The sequence below is a fragment of the Hemicordylus capensis genome, chromosome 6 (assembly GCF_027244095.1).
Source record: "Hemicordylus capensis ecotype Gifberg chromosome 6, rHemCap1.1.pri, whole genome shotgun sequence".
Classification (NCBI taxonomy): domain Eukaryota; kingdom Metazoa; phylum Chordata; class Lepidosauria; order Squamata; family Cordylidae; genus Hemicordylus; species Hemicordylus capensis.
This window is the reverse complement of record NC_069662.1, coordinates 135,289,924-135,311,046: the sequence shown is the minus strand read 5'-3', so window position 1 is coordinate 135,311,046 and position 21,123 is coordinate 135,289,924. Positions and strand designations below refer to the sequence as shown.

Below are 21,123 nucleotides of genomic sequence, written 5' to 3'. Positions count from 1 at the left end.
AAATTATTATAATTTTAAATGGTTTTTAATGGGTTATTTATTTTGGTTTTATCTGTTTTTATTTACATGCCCCGCCTGGAGCCCTCTTGGTTAGGCAGTATACAAATAAAATAAAATAAATATATGAATAAGGAAGTTGCTTGAAGGACACTGGACTGGGACAGTTAGAGATTTGGGACAGTTGTTCTCTCCCTGATAAATTTAAGGCGGCCTCCGCTTTAAGAGATACCTTTTTGCCCAGTTAGCAGGCCATTGTGCTCTTGATTCTTTGCTGAATACTTTATTTAGTTATGAAAGGTCACCTACAATGTTTGGAAGAAGTCATAAGAACAGCCCTGCTGTGTCAGACCCAAGGCCTGATCTAGTCCAGCATCCTGTTTCCTATAGTGGCTCACCAGATGCCTCTGCATAGGCAAGAGAAGGAGGTATGCCCCTCTCCTGCTGTTACTCCCTTCCGGTATTCAGAAGCAGCCTGCCACCAAGCCTGGAGGCAGCCTATAGCCATCAAGACTAGTAGCCATTGATAGACCTGTCATCCATGAAATGGTCTAAGCCTTTTCTAAAGCCTTAATTGTCATTCCCTCCCTTCCTGGTGATATCTACCTTGTCCTCAAACCGTTTGCTAATGTTCCTTTCTCAAATTCATGAAATTCACTGCCACAGGATGTGGTGTGAGTATGTGGACTGTCAGTGGTTGTGAGCAGCCACTGGAGGATAGATTGGAGCCTAAAATTGGGATCAAGAAGGCCTGGCAGAGAACCAGAAGTGAAGCAACAAACCAGGAAGTGGAGTCGGGAAGCAAGCCACGAGTCAGAGCTGAAGCTAAGGATCAAAGCCAAGCAGAGAACCAGGATTAGGAGGCAAGCCATGAGTCAGCAGAAACCAAGGGTCAGAATTAAGCAGACAGACAAGAACCAGGAGTGGAATGTTAGAGCCAGAGGCAGGGGTACAGCTCAGACGGAACCAGGATTATAAAACACAATGAACCAGGACCAAAGAGATCTTCAAACTAAGGCAAAGCCTAAGCCCAACCAGGAAGCCTTTATATTTTTTATGTCCTGGAAGGACCCAATAGACAGCTTGGTTGGAAAGGGTCAGTCTGGACCTGAGAACTCCATGCCCGACAAGGCTGATGTAGTTTAGCTGGCTGTCATATGGGGCAGCAGTATGCAGGGCACAGACATATCCTGTTGGATATATGCAAGAAAACGAACATTAGGAGCTGTTTGTCCCCATTTACCATATTTATTTACCATATTTACCATCCCGTTTACCGTATTTACCTGAATAGAAAGTGACTCTGAATTTAAGACAATGCCTTAAAAGAAGATTTTAATAGAAGTTAAATACAGTTTGTACCTGTATTTACCCATAAGAAAGAGGACTCTGAATTAAAGACAAATCCCCTCTCCCAAATATTTAACAGGAAAGAATGGAGAAAACCCCTTTTCTTGGATTCAAGTAAATACAGTATGAGTTTTCCAGCAGCACCTGAGTGGCCCCTGGTAGAATTCTGAACTTGGTATAATCCTGCAAGATAGAGATTTAATTGTGTTGATTTATGCTTGAAAATGGTGAAGATTGTGCTTGAAAAAGAGTGAAGGTTGATCAGAGTCTTGTTCAGTGAGCAATTTTTTTTTTACCACAGTTCACTTTCCTGAAATAAATGATAGTTGCAGCCGGCCACAGCAGTTTACTCAGTATTCACGAATAGTTCTGGATCATGCCTATTGTTGTGTCTGATGTTGCAGAACAAGGCCATTCCTGGGTGATGCAGGGCTGGGGGCGAATCAGCATGTTACTTTAACGTTGAAAAATTCGCCAAGCCAAGCTTCAGAGCAGACACCAATTCACTGTCACAAACAGTCCACCATTTAATTTGGAGAGCTGATAAAGAAACTTTGTAATGCTGACAGTGCAAATTTGTGGTTATAGTTCCTTCTATATTCTTTTTATAAGAAATAACCCCCCATTTTTGTGTTGCAAATGTATCTGGGAAATGGATTTGTGGATTGAGATTGCTATATCAGCAGTAGTGAACTGTGTAATCAGAGGAATGACCATGTGTGTGTATCCCCTGCTAACTGAGCAAAGAGGCACCTTTTAAAAGTGGTGATTCTCTTTATTGAGCAGGAGGAGAGTAAGTGGCCCTACCCACCCCCAGCACAGTACCTCCAGTGACTGTTGCTGGTGTCTATCTTTTGTTTCTTGTTAAGATTGTGAGCCCTTTTGGGACAGGGAGCCATTTTATTTATGTATATTTCTCTATGTAAACCGCTTTGGGAACTTTTGTGGGAAAGCAGTATATAAATATTCCTAGTAGTAGTAGCAGCAGCAGCATGTGTGGGGCCTCGTTAACATTTCATATTATTACATAATTCTACTGACTGATGACATACTATGTAAATAGAGTGAGTTTGTTTGGTCACGTCCAACCCGCTTGGACATATAGTGCCTTTGTAAGGGGAAAAGTTAAAAGCATAACACATGCCCCTTGCTTCACAGTTCTCACTCAGACCTTCTGGACTGCAATCCAACTTCTGGACTGCAAACCAGCACAGTGCATTTCCCATATGTATATGTATATGTAGTTTATTTTGCTGTTTACAGTTAGCTCCACTTTCATTAGATGTGACATACTCTATGGATAGAGAGAACTCTTTCTGGTAGCTTTACTGCAGTGGGGGGAAATGATTAAAAAACAATTCATTGGCCAATCTGTTTCATATTAAATACACAGAGCTCTCCCATCCTGCCCTACATCTGTGATCAATATAAAAGCTGTATGCCAAGCCATTCCAGGAGATCTAAAGGATAGGACAAAAAGGAGGTGCTTTACCCGTTTTTATGAAGGCAGATTCCTCCACATGGGAGGTTGTTTGATGGTCCAAGGGGGACCTTCAGTTCCAGAAGTTTTTATAATTTTCTGCCATGAAACGAGTCACTTATTTTTGATGTGTTTAGAAACAATTCAGTTCTTTAAGAAATCAATAAATTGTCCAATCCACTTCAAATTAAATATACAGAGCCCTCCCACTCTGCCTTACATCTGTGCCCGATATAAAAACTCTATAGCAAGCCATTTCATAAATACGCAAGGGGGGGCATAACCACAAAAGTGCAAATGCCAAATGACTGATACTCGGATGGGGGGAGCTGTAGCTGGCAGCCTGCCCCAGCGCACAGGGAATCTTTCAATGGCAGGCAAGCCTCCCATTCTTGGCCAGCCCCATGTTGCTGGTGTGCAGGCTGAGATGCACCTAGGTAATTTTGGAGCCTGGACCTAAAGGCCTTTGGAGGCCCCCCTCCTCTGCAAATTAAGCATCATCATCCTCCGCCGGGTGACAACACCACCCAGGACAGACTAAAGAGGATTTGGAGGGGCCCAGGGACTGTGGAGGCCCTGACTTCTTCGGCCTGGATGTCCAGGGGTAAGCGTGCCTCTGTGTGCATGGTGCAGAGGAGGCATCTCAGAGCCCACGCCAACTGCAGGGCAGGGAGGCAGGTGTGGGGCCTGCAGGGCCACAGGGCTGGGGATGATTGCCTTGGCTGCCCCACCCTAAGGACGGTCCTGTTGCAGAATGATTTTTTTTTGGTGTAGCTACGTATTTCTTTGTGAGATTTCCATGTAAAATTTGCACAGTTATACAATGTTTCCTAAGACATCTTAAATTTAAAAATAGTTAAAAGGATGAAGGAGAAGCCAAATACAAATTGCAAACTAGCAAGAACAACAAAATTTCTTTTGAAACTGAGAAGGCAGCGGTGAAACTGAGAAGGCTTTCCTTCTCAGTGTCTGTTACACCAGAGCAGATTGGGGAGAATGTGAAGGTAATAGTTAAAGAGCAGGCAGGCAGTGGAGGAGGAAATGTTGTGTGGTGTTTTAATGAGCACACTGCTCATATGCACAGTTTACCTAACCGGGTGGTGGGGGTGTGGGGTTTGGGGTGGTGGAGTATGTGAACAAAGGGAATAGAAAACTGCATCACGAGCAAATTGAGCATGCAAAGGTTCCAAAATTAACTGTAGAAAATCTCTGTTAATTCAGAAGACAGGCACAGCAGAATGAAGAGCAAAGCTCCCCCCCCCCCAAAAAAATGGAATGGAAAGGAGGAAATCTGTCTATTTCAGGCAGGATTAATCCAAATTACTATAGAGGATTATAGACCACAATCCTACACATTTTTCTCATTTGTTTTCCTTGTTTAAATTACTACTGAGAGTCTCATGATTTAGAGGGGCTTTTTTTAGATAAAGAGAGTTGTAGCCTATGGTTTGTAACTTTGCAGGGAGCTTCTCATACACAACTCCCACATTGACCTGGTGTGAAACTACTTCTTTTCCATGGGGTTTCCACAGAAGTGGATTGCAATGTGTGTTTCATTTAGGCACTTGGGGGGGGGAAACGCTTTATCCAGGTTGTTACATAAGCGGTCTCTTTGTGAAATAAAAGGTTATTGATTATTTCTTTGCCTGCACAAGAAGCAGGAAAGAAGGCATCATATTTTATTCAGTGCACTTTGAGATGATTTGTTCTCCTTACATTTCTACAACTATCTAAACTGGGGGCTGCCAAGAATGTATTTCTTTTTCCTTTCATAATACTTGCAAAGTTTAGTTTTGATGCCAAAAGCAAAGGTAGCTATCCAATTCTAAATCTTCATAAACAGTTATTTAAATGCAATATTTAAATAACCAATTGCTGCCAGTGACAGAGCTGTCTTAGAACTATGTATTTAAAACACACACATGCATACACATACCCCACACATACAAAAGCAGAATATTTATAAAAAGTATGACATACAGGTGAAACTCGGAAAATTAGAATATCGTGCAAAAGTCCATTAATTTCAGTAATGCAAATTAAAAGGTGAAACTGATATATGAGACAGACGCATTACATGCAAAGCGAGATAAGTCAAGCCTTAATTTGTCATAATTGTGATGATCATGGCGTACAGATCATGAAAACCCCAAATCCACAATCTCAGAAAATTAGAATATTACATGCAACCAAGAAGACAAGGATTGAAGAATAGAACAATATCGGACCTCTGAAAAGTATACAGTGTACTGTGCTTGATTGGCCAGCAAACTTGCCTGACCTGACCCCATAGAGAATCTATGGGGCATTGCCAAGAGAAGGATGAGAGACATGAGACCAAACAATGCAGAATTGCTGAAGGCCGCTAATGAAGCATCCTGGTCTTCCATAATACCTCATCAGTGCCACAGGCTGATAGCATCCATGCCACGCCGCATTGAGGCAGTAATTGCTGCAAAAGGGGCCCAAACCAAGTACTGAATACATATGCATGCTTATACTTTTCAGAGGTCCGATATTGTTCTATTCTTCAATCCTTGTCTTCTTGGTTCCATGTAATATTCTAATTTTCTGAGATTGTGGATTTGGGGTTTTCATGAGCTGTACGCCATGATCATCACAATTATAACAAATTAAGGCTTGACTTATCTCGCTTTGCATGTAATGCGTCTGTCTCATATATCAGTTTCACCTTTTAATTTGCATTACTGAAATTAATGGACTTTTGCACGATATTCTAATTTTCCAAGTTTCACCTGTACTATGGTATCAAATAAATAACAGCTTGTAGGGTTGGTGGAAGGTGAATTATAAAGCAGCCCCCCCCCCCCCAGAACAATTATCCCTCTTGATTTTAAAAGAAGTATAATTGTAATGTTAGTCCTAATATAAGGCAAAAAATTAGAGTTGGCCTAATATAATTTTACCTTTTCAATTTCAATGGTATATTTGTTCAAATATATTTCGCATTTGTATAACACTCTTTCAGTGTGCAAAGCACTTCATGTATATTATCTTGACAACCCTGTAAAATTATTATTCCCATATTTCAGCTAGAGAGCTGAGGTGGAGCAGCTTTCTTATGGCTGCTTAGTGGATTCATGGGAGATCCTAAATTCAAACTGGGGGAAACCTGACTCAGAGCTCAGGGGGCCAGTTCACACGTGCTCTCCCCCTCCTCTCGCCTCATGAACCTTGGAAGGATTCCGATCCAGTTAAGAACAAGCTAAGATTGGTCATGATGTCCAAACAAATAAATCTTTCTTTATTCTAACCAACTTCCTTGAAATGAATCAAAGAGCTGGGTCTCATGATCAGTGAGCTGAGCGGGGTGAGCTGAGGGGGTGAGCTGAGCGGGGAGAGTGGGCTAAGCCACTCACGATCAGGGAGGGAGCCCTGGGCGGCTGGATCGGCTGCCTGCACGATTGCTGGCTCTGTGACAGTGCTGGCGGGGGCCAGTTGGCCCCCGGAAGCTCCAGCATGCCCTGCGTGAGCTCACAGGGCATGCTGGCGAGACCCCCGGAGCCAGGAGGCGGCTTTTCGCCTCCCCTCTGGGGGTCTCCTCGTGAGCAGCTGTGGCGCAGAGCTGACCGCAGCTACTCATGATTTTAAAAAAACAGGTTTGTGGAGTGCTCGCTCTGCAAACCCGGTTTTAGGGGAGGGGTATTTAGGCGGGTTAACCGCCTGGGAGCCACGAAGCTTGCTTGCGAGCCCGGTGGCTCCCATGATCAGCCAAAATCGGGATAGGCTCCCCTAGCCTGATTTTGGTTGATCGTGGGAATAGCCCCAAAATCTTCAGACAAATGCTGTAACTATGAACAGTGTGGGGGGGGGGAGTGAGTGATGCTCCAGTGGGTGTGACTTCTGGATCCATTTTGGATGGCATACACAAGTACGCTGTCCTTTAAAAAAAGATCTGAAGAGGACTCATAGCTCAGAGACTTTGCATTCATTACTACCTGTAATAGATTGGCAAGGAGCCATATCTCAGTCACTTTGCATGTATCCTAGGTAGTACCAAGCCTTCAGAGTTCCCTGCCACATGAAACTCAAATCCCACTTCACTAATGTTACAGAAAAATGTAAAAGCCTTTCTGTTCTGGCAAGCTTTGAATTTGCTATAGATGATGTATGCTCTTCCTTTGACACTGGTTAATCTTCTTCTGTTTTAGCAGCTGTTTTTATTTGGTTTTTAACTTTTTAAACTGATTTTTAAAAATTGATTCATAAACTGCCCTGGGCATCTTTGTCAGGAGAGGAAAGGCAGACAATATATAAACAAATCCCTTGGCTCTGAATCAAGTAGCAGGTGATGAGAAAGGCTTTTGATGAGATCCTGGAAAGCCATTGTTAGTAGGATTCAACAATATTGGGCTAGATCAACTAATGGCGGTCTGGCTCCAATATCTGGCTCCAAAATCGAATTATTATTATAAATAAGAAAAACAAATCTAAGTGTTGCATGGATTGACTACAAGAAAGCCTTTGACTCATTGCCTCACACATGGATACTAAAATGTTTAGAAACAACTGGTGTCAGCAAAAACATTCAGATATTTATTTAAAAGGCAATGAGCATGTGGAGTACACAGTTAACAATGAACGGCGAGACACTGGGACAGGTTAGCATTAGAAGAGGCATTTTCCAAGGGAACTCACTATCCCCTCTGTTGTTTGTAATCGCCATGACTCCACTTTCACAAATACTAAACAAAACAGGCCTTGGATACCAAACATCTAAAACATCCAGTAAAATCAACCATCTGCTGTACATGGACAATCGAAGCTGTATGGAAAGTCCCAGTCAGAAATCGAATCACTGCTAAACACTGTCCGTATATTCAGTAGCGATATAGCAATGGAGTTTGGACTAGACAAGTGTGCTGCATTAATAATGAACAGAGGGAAAATAACAAAAACAGAAGGAATAGAACTGCCCAATGGAAGCAAGATCAAGAACCTGGAAGAGAAAGAACATTACAAATACTTGGGCATTCTCCAGGCTGATAACATCACACACACTGAAGTTAAAAAAGAAAAATAGGAAGTGAATACATCAGGAGAGTTAGAAAAATCCTAAAGTCCAAACTCAATGGCGGGAACACCATACAAGCCATAAACACGTGGGCTATACGTGTTATCAGATATACTGCAGGAATAATAGACTGGACCCAGGCAGAGCTAGAGACACTAGGTCGTAAGACCAGGAAAATCATGACCATCAATCATGCTCTGCACGCCCGCAGTGATGTCATAGGCTATACCTCCCTCGCAGCTCAGGTGGAAGAGGAATGCTGCAAGTCCATCAAACAGTAGAGGAGGAGAAAAGAGGTCTTGAAGAATATATCAAGGACAGTGAAGAAGATGCACTTAAAATGGTCAATAACGCAAAACTATTCAACACCAATGAAAGAAAGCAGGCCTACAAGAAAGAACAAGTTAAGAACCAAGCAGAAAAATGGAGAAAGAAGCCCCTGCATTGTCAATATTTGCACAATATAAGTGGAAAATCAGACATCAGCAAGACCTGGCAATGGCTTAAGAATGGCAACTTGAAGAAAGAAACAAGAGGGTTTAATAGCTGCACAAGAACAGGCACTAAGAACAAATGCAATCAGAGCAAAAGTCAAAAAATCAACCACAAACAGCAAGGGCCGCCTTTGTAAAGAAGCAGATGAAACAGTGGACCACCAAATCAGCTGTTGTAAGAAGATCGCACAGACTGACTACAAACAAAGGCATGACAAAGTAGCAGGGATGATACACTGGAACATCTGCAAAAAATACAATAATAGAAGAAAAAGAAATAGAAAAAATCACAAAATACAAAGATCTACAAATTGAAATTGAAAGGCTGTGGCAGAAAAAGACCAAAATAATCCCAGTGGTAATTGGCGCCCTGGGTGCAGTTCCAGAAGACCTTGAAGAGCACCTCAACACCATAGGGGCCACAGAAATCACCATCAGACAATTACAAAAAGCAGCTTTATTGGGAACAGCCTATATTCTGCGATGATATCTATAACAGCAACAACATTGACAATAAAATTCAGCCATCCCAGGTCTTTGGGAAGGACTCAATGTCTAGATAAAACAAACCAGTCAGTCAACACCTGTCTGACTGTGTAAGTAAGTAAGTATATAAATAAATAAATAAGAAGAGTACCGTAGTTAATTATGAAAATAATATTCATGTTAGAACATATTGTCAGTCATGCATTTTCCAAAGTTGTTGGCAAAGCAAGTCTTTGATGAAGACATTTCTGAATGGATATCGTGTTTCCAGAATATGTTTTGAATTTGTCTTTCTTTTGCTTCTCAGGTGAAAAAGCACCGATTATCGGTCGGACACACAAACAGCTATGCTAAATCAGTAGTGAACATGGCAGATCTAGTAAGTATAATTCACCAGCTGTTGTTCTAGATAAATTGTCACTTTCGTCACAGGGGTGGTAATTTTAGGTTAGAGAAAGAAATGACATTTGTGTATCTATTCATCAGTGTCACTTTTGCCTGACACGTCAGTGTGGGTGACTGAAAAACAGAAGTCCCACTTATCTCAACAGAAACATTCCTGTATTTAAGATTACACTTGGGTTTAAATATGTTGCTGAATCAAAGCTTTTATGAGTTTTTATCAGCATATTGCCTTTTGGAAAAATAACCCTTAAAATATATTCACTGCTCTTAGCTACAATGTACTTTAATCTGTTAGAAAGGAGAAGACAATGATCTTTCATTAATGTAATATTCTTTATGCAGAACATTTCCTTAGATACTTAAAGAAAAAACAAAAGTAAAAAAAATTATACTGCAACTTAGTGATTATTAATTTTGTTAATGTGCTAGATTTATAAAGAACAGCTCAACACCAGGATAGTCTTGGTTGCCATGGATACCTGGAGTACTGATAACAAGTTCACCATATCTGAAAACCCACTGGTCACTCTGCGTGAGTTTATGAAATATAGGAGGGATTTTATCAAAGAGAAAAGTGATGCAGTTCACCTTTTTTCGTACGTAATTTCATGTTGTTTTGTTGCCATTTGGGGTGGGGTAGTTTGCATTGCTAGTACTGACTGACACATTTTTCAGTTGTGTAGTTAAAATAAGCAGTACAGAATGTTCTGAAATGGGCATAGGGAATTGAACTAAACCTTTATTTTCTGTATGCCAAGTGAATAAAAACCTTATGGCTATTATAAGAAACCAAGCCCAAGTACTGGTTAATATGAATTTCCATTTAGGTCACAGTTTCTGCTATAGAATTCTTAGAGTAAACGAAAAGGCCATTTGGGTTGACCTACGTTTAATTTGTGAGGGAAAACAAATGTTAAGGCAGCAGACCCTTTTATTTAAACCCAGGCCTTCCCCAATCACAAAACTTGGTATCCAGTTTATAGAGTGCAAGTGGTATATGTGATGTATGGCTTCTCTCTCCCCTTGCCCAGGGATTAGTTCCTCACAGGGCCAGTTCAGATGAACAATGGCCCCATTGCGTGATCCAGGCGGGGATGCCCTTAACATGCACCCACCCTGATGTCACCAGAGGACGTCCTGACGCATTGCTGGGGCTTCCTTTAATTACAAGAGGGGTATTCATCTAAATTGTGCCTCTACACACCCACTACAAAACCCTGTTTAAAACAGGATTTTGAATGCATGTAAAAGGATGAGCGCCCCTTTCACACGATTAATGGATGCCCCAGCAGCGCGTGAGGTTGTCCTTGAGGGACATCTGGGTTGGCATGTTCTCAGTGCGTCCCCGCCCTCAACATGTGAGCTGCCAGATGCTTGTCCGGACTGGTTCTATGCTGTTTCCCCAGGTGCTTTTCTCCTCAGCCAAGCTCTGACACTGGAAGTGAGCTTGGCCTGAACAAAAGTGCTTGGAAGGAGAAGCTGGGGGAGGTAAGCAGCAGCCTTGGGGAGGGTTCTCTCCTCAGCAATGTATCCATTTTGCTCTAAAAAATTGGATCCCTTAGCTTTAAACATGATTGTGGGGGACCCAGTTTTAAACAATCTGTCTGCCCTCACATTTGGTTTGACCATGGCGACTTTCTCCCCATGACTAGTGTGTGATAGTCTGCCACTGACTTTCCTTTAAGGAATCTAAAGGGTGAAGAGAAGGATAGCATTTTCAGTGTGGCAGAAGTGGTTTGAACACACTTTCACAGTATTCTGAAGCATTTGTTTTCAGGGCAGGGAATGTATGTTCAGTTCACTTCCACCATACTTCATATGTGATCTTGGTCTTGTCCCAGAGAGTGCTTAGCTGTAGACTTTAGAAGTGACATCTGGGCAGCCAGTGAGGGTTTATACTAAACAGCTTCACTGATTCGTTCCCTCCGAATAATTAGGCTTGGAAACTGGGCAGTCTTTGCACTTGTCTAATATTCTTGCACCTTATATTCCAAGGGCGGGGGGGAGGGATAAAAAAAAGCAAAATTGGCATGCTTTTGTTGTCTGTCTGTCACTTGACTTGCATCTTGATATAGAATCTCTCTAATCGTGTCCTAACACATCTGAGTTCAATGAGCAGTGTTGGAATGCTACAGATTATTTCACTGGACTTTGCTACTCCTTATGGCTGCAACATAGTTATACATGTGAAGAAACCCTACTGGAGAAAATGCTCTGATGTTTCTCCTTGAGAAGAACTCTGAAATTCTCTTTGAATTTTGATTTCTCTTCTAATTTCAGTTTACACGTGGAGGCAATCTGAAATTATCTTTCAATTTTCACTTTAGAGAATTAGCCCAGTCCCCGCAAAACCATGCTAGTCCAAGTTCACTATAGGCTTCATTTTAGGTTAATGCTTCCCCACATTTTCTGCCTTATTACCCAAACAGTTAATTAGCAGAATGGAAGGTTTTCAGACAGACATATCTTCTTATCTCCTATTAAGTGAATGTACAATTCCTTCTATATTGGGGACCCCATTTTCTGGTTGAAACATTATGTCTAGGGTACAATTTGTCTTCTAATTGTGTTTTCTTTTTTTCTTTTTTTTTAAGGGGAAGTCAATTTCAGAGTAGTCGCAGTGGAGCAGCATACACTGGTGGAATTTGTTCGTTGTTGAAAGGTGGCGGTGTGAATGAAGTAGGTCTGCACAACCTTAGACATGCAAAATGACAGTTTCATTTCAATGTATAATTATTTTGTCAAAAGCAAGCCGATTGCTGCCTCTCTAGGCTGCGCGGCTCATTTGCCTCAGCCCCTTTGGAGGAGCATGTGACACTGGGAGCTGACTCCCATTGGTCAGGCATCCTCCAGGGGGGTGGGGCCGGAGCAGGCCTACAGCCTACATGCAGGCACCCGCCCAGTCCATCTCTCGGAGCTGCACCCTCCCTCCCACCCTAGGATATAGACTGGGCTCTGCTGGTCGCCATTGCGGGACCAGGCAGGAATTTTTTGGGCATACACCTGATTGGCAGTTGGTGTGTGTCTTTTTTCGCCTGCCTCAGGCTATATCGGGGGTATAGTAGTTAGTTAAGAGTTTAGTTACATGTATTTTCACGGGTCACTTTGTCATGGGCATGGCAGGTACAGTGCGGGTAAAAAACTGGGAAATAACTGGTGCAGCACCTTAGGTAAGCTTTTTGGCTTCAACTAGGAGGCGCTGATCCCCTGAGGCTTGACAGATCGGGGATGCAGCTCAACTCCTATCCTGCTCTAGGTGGCTTCCTTCCGTATGGCTGGACAGCGTCGGAGGGATAGTGCCGACAGCAGGGACCTGACATTAGGTTGGCTGAGAAGGGCGTTCCCAGTTGTCAGCAGTCGAATTGCCTTGAGCCAAGGTGCCAGCGCCCTAGGCCTTAGGGTAAGGCGGCCACACGCGTGGCCGACCTGTGAGTGCCCTCACTGTGGGGGTGGAGCGCCAATCCCAGCTGAATGCCTTAACAAGTCCACTGCAATTGGAATGTTAATAAAGTGGCCAGTTTTACCAAAAGTAACTGCGCCCGTGTCTCCTTGGGTCTGGGTGCAATCATCTCTATTTCTGCTCTCATTGCACAATTTTATGATTGTCCTATTAAGAGATATTTAGGATCAACCTTCATCATATTTAGTTTCCAGAGGTATGGAAAAAAGATGAACCTACCCATAAATGGCCTACCTTTAAATCTGTTAGTGCTTTTTGTTTAGAAATAGTGGCCAACATCCAGAGCAAGCTACAACAGACAAGGTAGGAAGATGAATCAATGCTGTGGGAAGCTTTCCCACTACTCTTGTGCCCACAGATGCATTGGGGGAAACTAATTTTAGTGATTTGTGCTACCTCCAGAATTGTCCGATAGCACCCAAAGGTATGTTCCCCAAAATTGCACAGACCCAGGCACATGTTTTTGGGTAACACCCAGCACCTCTAGAAGGAAAATCATTAAACTTTGCATGTCCTACACAAGATTTCCACAGCACAGATGGATTTTCCTGGCGTGTTCCTGATGCCTTGCTCTGAATGTTGGCTTGTGAAATCTTCAAGTTTACCAATGCCAATTTGAGAAACCTTCTAATTTAGGCTCTTATGTTTAGGCTAGATCACCACCCTTCTTGGGCCTGGAAGTTCCTTTGCTAGTGTTAGGAAATTGCATCAAGACTGACAGGGTGGGTTCAGAATAAACCGTGGCTGATTTGGTCATGAGTGCAGTTCAAGCCGGTTAGGGTTAGGTGTCTGTTTGAGGCCTGTTTGAGTCAAATGGGGTTGTCCGGTAGATCAGCCCCCTGCTCCGGACTTAGCGAGTCAGCCCACCTCAGAGGACTGGTCTAACCAGATAGACCAGTCCTCCAAGGTGGACTAACACCCCAAGTCCAGAGCAAAGGGCTGGTCTATCCACTGACCTCAATTGGTAGACCAGCTCTCCCCTTAAAAATGGGCTTCAAAATGGTGCTCCAATCACTCAAATTGATTCAAATGATTTGAAGTTAATTTGCTGAGGCAGCCAACAATAAATCAATTCAAGTTTTTGCAATTTGATTCGAGCTTGAATTGAATGGCAAAAATTGATTCATGCACACCCCTAATTATTTTTAAATCACAGTTAAAACACCGCTCCTGGTTTGGATGAGCCACAGATCTGTGTTACAACTGAATCATGACTGCAACAAACACAAGTGAGAGAGCTCAGGAGAACTTTCTTAGCTTTTAATAAAAGTTCAACATTTCAGCTGGCCTCACCTTGCATTTGCTGTTCCAACTGCTCTACCAATTTAATAGAAAATATTTTCTATATTTTTTAAAGGCTGCTGTGTAACTTTCTGCTAGTTTTGGTAATCATCTAAAATTAAAAGCAAATGTTGTGAAATAAGTTCAGCTATCTTGTATATAATATTTTGCTTCAGTATGCTTATTTTAAAATTTGTAAAATAGATGTTCTTGACAGTTGATATCTTCTTACAGCAATTGGTTTCCTGTTTTGTTTTTCAGTTTGGAAAGCCAGATTTGATGTCGGTTACATTGGCACAGTCCTTAGCTCATAATCTTGGCATTTTCTCAGACAAAAGAAAATTGCAAAGCGGTAAGGTTTGAAAAGGCATTGGCTGATCATTTCTTTTTTTAAATGTTGATTTTTCCAGGAAGGCAAATATGTTCTCAAGCTGTCTTCCTTTGACATAGTGTCTCCTCTTCGCTTTTTTAGTTTTTGCAGTTTTATATTCTTGGTGAGTTTAAAAATAATAATAATCCAGTGATATTTGAGTGAACCCATTTAAACATTTTAGAAATGTTCTTTTATTAAATAAGGAGTAATTGGATGCTGAATCAGAGATGAAATGTTGGCATTGTTGATATTCCGATAAAAAGTTCACCTTAAAATATTTTAGTTCATTTTTAGTTAAAATATTGGTTTAAAATGGAAATAGAAGAATATGCGATAAGTAATGTTTTAAGCTTTTAAAAAATCAAATAAAGTATGATTTATTTATTTATTTTAGGTGAGTGTAAGTGTGAGGATACATGGTCTGGATGCATCATGGGAGACACTGGGTAAGATACTTATTTTGGAAAGTTTCCATGTAGTGAAAATATAAATCAATATATGGTGGAATCTAGAAAAAAAAATACTGCATCAGATGTATCCATCCATATGCAGTTACTGTGAGAAAATGTTAGGAACATAGGAAGCTGCAATATACTGAGTGAGACCATAGGTCCATCTAGCTCAGTATTGTCTACCCAGACTGGCAGCGGCTTCTCCAAGATTGCAGGCAAGAATCTCTCAGCCCTATCTTGGAGATGCCAGGGAGGGAACTTGGAACCTTCTGCTCTTCCTATTGTGTGTGTGAGTCAATGGTAATTTAAGTTAATTTAAAGTTGTTCTTTCCTATTGGCTTTGGTACATGCATGTAAGTACATGCATGTAAGTGATTACTGAATCACATTCGTAGCATTATCCTAATGACTCCAGGCATGGTGCCATGTTACTTATAAGGGAAGACACTGAAGTGGCTCAAATTTAAATTCTTTTAGGTGGTTTTAAAAGGGGCTTGGCAAATTCATGGAAGATAAGTGTATTAATGCTTAGCTGTGACAGATAAAAAAGATCTCCGGGTTCAGAAGAAGTATGTCCCTCAAAAACCATTTATCTGAGTTTCTTCTCCCTTCTTTCCCTCCCTTCTTTCCCTGTCTGTTTGTTTCTCAAAAGGCCATAGAATATTAACAATCAGTGCAAAGAAAGCTTCAGCTAAACTGAGTTATATTTCAGATCTGGGTCGAGAGCCATAAGTATGGGATTCTGCACCTGTGCAGGAACCATATGGTAGCAATGCTGCACCTTGTCGAGGCATCCAAGCCCCGCCTCCGCGCCTACAGCGTGCTATTTAAAGGCGGTCTGGGCGCCATGTTCCTCAGTTCTTTTCCAACCGCCGTCTCGTTTGGACCTCGGTCTTCTGCTTTAAGTATTTTCCCTATTCAAATGCTAACTGCTATACCAATGTAGTTTGTGCAAAAATATGTATGTACTAGTTGAGCCTGCACAGAGCATCTGTGCGCTCTTTGGGGCCGGCGGTTACCTCTCCCCCGCCCCTTCTGCCCCAATCTTTGCTTCTGAGCCCAGCCACCTCTCCTCCCCACTGCCACTTCTGCCTCCCCCTTTCTTTCCCCCCTCCTGGGGCTTGCCTCCGCGGCCCGGCTGGGCCCGCCACCTCTGGCCTTCATGGCTGGGCCGCCGCCGTAGCAACCAATCCTCCTGGGTGCGCCTCAGCGTATCAGGAGCGTCTGCCACCCAGCCAATCAGCTGGCCTCTGGGACACATAGTCCAAGGCACACCCAGGAGAATTAATATAATAGATAATTGGAACTACTTGAATTCTACCACACTAGTGAGTACATCATCTAAAGGATTATACATCTATATACTACGTGTTTTCATAGGATGTAATAGTTTCAATTGTATTTGACCTATTTTTCCAATGAATTAGGAAAAGTAATAACGAAAGTGTCAGTTACTTGCACCATATTAAAACATGAGGTGCTCCTCTTAGCCCCCCCCCAGTACTTGCATAATCTAAGCTAAATTCAGACCTCACACAAGTGTTCTGCTCCACTAATGAGACAAGATTCACCCAATATGTACTGTAATTGTTTATTGCTTTAATGACATTTTAAACTGAAATGTAAGTACCATCTATATTCTGCACACAGTTACAAGTGGGAAGATCTGTGTGAAGGATCTCAACCATATTTCCTTTCATCTTGGTGTATTTGTCTATGCTGCAGATAATTTGCAAATATGAATAATAGAAGCTAGAGATAGGGGGGAAGTTAATTAAATGATCTAGGCTATCGCCCTAGAAAATGTAGAGTCATTTTGATAACATTCTTCCTACTGTTTTTAATTAGTAATGAAATGGCTTAAGCAAACTACTGGAAGAAAAAAGGGTTTCCCATCATATTGAAGCACTTTCAGTCCTGTAGTGACTGAAAAAATCCTAGACCTTTTATGAAACCAAATGGGGATCATGCAATTAGGGATGTGCATGAATCAATGTGCACCAAGGTTTCTGCACTGGTTCAGCGCCGAACCAGTTTGGACCATTTGCGTGGTCAGCATGGTTCGTTGCTGCTCGCAGGTCCTTGAGGGCAGTGCCGTTGCAGCAGGAAACTGCATGTGGGAGGAGAGAGAACAGGTAAGGACCTACTCACCTCTTTTTAAAAGATCCCTCTCGCTGCTCCCCTCCCCGTGGCACTGAACCAGTGCATGAACCTCGGTTCGTTCACATCCCTACACGAAATAACCAGTTTCCTTCTTCGTTACAGCTACTACCTTCCAACCAAGTTCTCCAAATGCGATGTTGAAGAGTATCATGAATTTTTAAATAATGGAGGTGGAGCCTGCCTTTTCAATAAGCCTACCAAGGTAATAAAATTTGACAGAATAAGATAACATTCTATTGTTAGGATGGTGTTCCAATCACACGAAGAATCTGTCCAAGAGTACAGGGTTTGTCTCTGCAGATAAACTCTGTAAACATGGACAGCGGGAGGAAGCAGCCTGGGGGTATTGCTGGACCCGATTCTGCTTTTGGAAGCTCAGGTGGAGGCAGTGGCCAGGGGTGCCTTTTGCATGGCTTTGGCTAGTGCGCCAACTGCATCCCTTTCTTGAGAAGGCAGATCTGGCCACAGTTACCCACTCCTTAGTCATGTCACGGCTGGATTACTGTAAGGTGCTCTACATGGGGCTGCCCTTGAAGAATATTCAGAAACTGCAGCTAGTGCAAAATGCAGCAGCTAGGATTTTATCTGGAGCTGCCCACTGGGATTAAATCACACCCATTTCGAAAGAGCTGCACTGGCTGCCAGTTTGCTTCCAGGTCCAATTCAAGGTGCCAGTTTTGATCTTTAAAGCCCTTAACGGTTTGGGCCCTGGATACCTGAGGAACCACCTGCTCCCAAAGGTTGCAGCCTGCTTGACAAGGTCATCTGCAGGGCTCTACTCCGAGTGCTGACAATGAGGGAGGTTTGGCTGTCGTGCATACAGGACAGAGCCTTCTCGGTTGTTGCCCCCAGGCTCTGGAATGTTCTCCCAGTGGCCATCTGCTCCTCGGCCTCCATCACAGTTTTTAGAAAGCGTGTGAAATCTTGCCTTTCCCCCAGGCTTTTCTATGATTGTTCCTATTACTGCTGTTTTGTATCTTTTAGTGCTTGTTTTTTTTAATATTGTGCTTGTTTTTTAAGCTTTTAATCAGATCTGTATTATTATTATTCTAGCTGATATTTTGTGTAATTTTTGTAGTCTTATTTTAACTTTTGTGTGAACCATATTGAGATTGTTTTATTTATTGTTTTGAGATTGGCGGTATAGAAATTTAACAACAGCAACTTCTGAATCTGTTAGCGCAGGAAGGGACAGGGGTTCAGAACGTGCTTTTGAGAACGCTGCACACAAGTACAGCATCCCCACTTTTTATAACTTCTAAACAGAAGTCCAGTTTAAAAGGAAACAATGGTAGTTCCTTTCTTTTCTGCCGCTTTCCCCAAATGTTTTCTGAACATGTGGGCTTTTGAATAGGTTGTTCAGAGATTCTGTGGAGAAAGCTTCTGAAAGAGAAACAATATTTGGGGGTGGGTGGGATTGAGTGTATACATGGAACATGTCTGTTTGAATTCCTTTAAATCCTGGCCCTAGAATGCCTCTAATCAAGCACTTGTGTTAAATATCAATTTTGGTTTTGAGTATCATATAACAAAGTGTGCTATGACTTGTTTCAACAGCTTGTTGTGCTTGTTGAAACAAGAATGAATCTCCATGGGAGATATTCTGGGGTGTGTGTGTGTGTGTGTGTGTACACGTGCATGCACAGGTGTGCATAACAGCCAGTGGCAGATGGATGGCTGTTCAATCCTCTTTATTCAGTGCTTTCTGTAGGCTAACATATAGTAGTCTGTTTTTAAATAAAAATCTTTTTTTTTTCAGTAGTCTTGCGTAACAGTTTGCACTATATAATATGATGCTGTATATATTTCACAGCTTTGCTTCTCATCATAGTATGGATTAGGAGAGCATTTGGATGGTCTTCTTACACAAGATTGAGAGTTAGAAAGCAAAGTTTACAAGAGAGGATTAAGTTGCAATTGAAATATTTGTAAGGCTTCTTCAGCATTGTGTCTCCTTTTCCCTTAAAAAAAATTTTTTTTAATGAACATTATTGAGCAAATCTTCTTTTTTAAAAATAACAAAACAATAATTAATGAAAAAATGTGATTAACAAAAATATACACCTAAGGAAAACAGCGAACACCAACATCATAACTTCCTAATACGAAAAAGTGCTTTTTGCATTAATGCAGTGAGGTCTTCAGGTTGGGAAACAGAGAAAGGGACAGGAGAATTAGCTAATCATAGCAAATTAGGGTAGAATCCAAACTAAATTAGTCATAAGTTCTGTTGAAATTATTGGGCAGCATCCAGACTCACCTTCTATGTGGGAAAGTACACCCCCTAATCTTTACTCCATTCCCTGCTTCCATCTGCAGCCCCCTGAAACTATGTCCTTAAGGATCCCGCATCCTTAGAAATATATTATTTGGGATGGCAGAGCGCAGGAGGGATAGACAAAAACTGTCCCTTCCCTCTTGGGAGGGGAACATTCTTCCCCAAATGCACTTGTCTGGATGCTGCGCAATATCTCATGTATATCAATGGCACCTAGTCAAGCCTAACTTAGTCTGCATTCTTTCCATTTGTTCTTAGGAAGTGGTGGATGAGCTCAGTTGGGGGATGAGCTTTGCTATAAAACTTCTGACCATCATTCCCTACTATGGTAATGGTTGGAAAATTAGGTAACAATAAACAAGATTATTTTGATAGAGATTCAAGCCCATTTTCAGTGGAACAAGTCATAGATACTCTTGTTTAACATTTGGTACAAAGTTCCTTTTATTTTGTTTTTTGTATGCCAATGCGTAAATGATTCATAAAATGCATGAAGCATGCTCATGTTTGTAAATATCCACCCCCACCCCCTTGTGCTGCAGCTTTTTGATCCTCCCGAATGCGGCAATGGCTTTGTTGAAGCTGGAGAAGAGTGTGACTGTGGAACTCCAGCAGTAAGTCCTACGGGGTATCTCTTCCATATGGACAAACCGCACTTCCATTCCAAATCAGGAAAACCAATATTTTTTTAAAAAGAAATTATCTTAAGGGGTTCAGACTTACCAAGCCAAGTATGTACAATGTGCTGGTGGAGCTACTTTTTGCATAATCTGGAGACACTATGCAGTTGAGGATGCAAAAAATAAAAGTAAGATTTCCCTGGTTTACTGACTGCTCACCTTTGTATGTCTCTTCTATTGATTACTGAAACTTGATACAAGGCACCTATGACGGACTGCTTGAGTGGGCTGTGCACATGTGACTTGAAGAACTAATGTTCTTTTTCAGTGGTGGAGGTGATCCAAAAGGCAGTTACTCCTCCCTTGTTTCTATGCAAATTGACTTAGTGCTTGGTTCCCTTAAGTGGGAGGAATCTGCCCCATTTCCACTTCTGCTGGCTTCAAGGCATCAGGGATTTTACAGTTCTCCTGCTCTGTGTAATTTTTTCTTGTCCTGCTAGCAGATGGATTCATCATTTGTTTACCTGCGGAGATGCTTAGGGAAGTGGAAGGCATGCAAAGAAGGGCATGTGGTGCTTCTTTTCCTATTATCAGCCTCTCTGGTTGAGACTGGCTGGCTCTCTGTCACAGATGCTGTGGCAGTTTCCTGCACTGAGCAGAAGGTTGCTCTAGAAGATCTCCAATGTCCCTGCCAGCTCTTAAAATTCATGATTCTATAATGTTAGAATGGGAAGGTATCTTGGAGGTCTTCTAATCCAGCCCCCTGCTACAGCATCCCTGACCGATGGCTGACAAGTTCTGTTTGAAAACTTTCAGTGGAGGAGAGTTCCCCCACCGCCACAACTGCACAAGGCCGCCCTTGCAGTTAGGAAATTCTTCCTAATATCTAGCCTAAAACTGCTTCCTTGCCATTTCAAGTCCTGCCCGAAGAACCAACAGAGAACAAGTCTGCTCCATCTTCTGTATGACTTTCCTTCAGATATTTGGAGAAGGCGATCATATCTGTCCTTAGTCTTCTCATCCACAGGCTGAACATACCCACCTCTTTCAACTATTCCTTTTAAGTATGGTTTCCAGACCTGTCACCATTTTCATTGCCCTCCTGAACCTGTTCCAATTTATCAGTGCCCTTCTTAAAGTTCTACTTCTCCCTGGAGTGTTTTCTTTGAGGTGTGTTTCCCTGGAGTGTTTTCTTTGAGGGCAGCGTAAGCTACAGATATTGTTGAATAAATGTGCTTTTCAAACTGTC

General features: G+C 42.0%; 1 protein-coding gene across 16 annotated transcripts in view; it reads left to right on the top strand.

Annotated features, from left to right (window-relative positions):
- The window catches only part of ADAM22 (ADAM metallopeptidase domain 22), a 196,881-nt gene that overhangs the window by 122,270 nt on the left and 53,488 nt on the right, over positions 1 to 21,123 (top strand). For all 16 annotated transcript variants that reach the window (XR_008309864.1, XR_008309865.1, XM_053261903.1 and 13 more), the window contains 7 exons: positions 9,150 to 9,221; positions 9,677 to 9,843; positions 11,842 to 11,926; positions 14,250 to 14,340; positions 14,756 to 14,807; positions 17,079 to 17,178; positions 19,797 to 19,868. Coding sequence is in view for 14 of the 16 variants with exons in the window: in XM_053261903.1 (XP_053117878.1) it covers positions 9,150 to 9,221; positions 9,677 to 9,843; positions 11,842 to 11,926; positions 14,250 to 14,340; positions 14,756 to 14,807; positions 17,079 to 17,178; positions 19,797 to 19,868 (639 nt within the window). In the remaining 2 variants the exon portion in view is untranslated. The remainder of the gene's footprint in view (positions 1 to 9,149; positions 9,222 to 9,676; positions 9,844 to 11,841; positions 11,927 to 14,249; positions 14,341 to 14,755; positions 14,808 to 17,078; positions 17,179 to 19,796; positions 19,869 to 21,123) is intronic.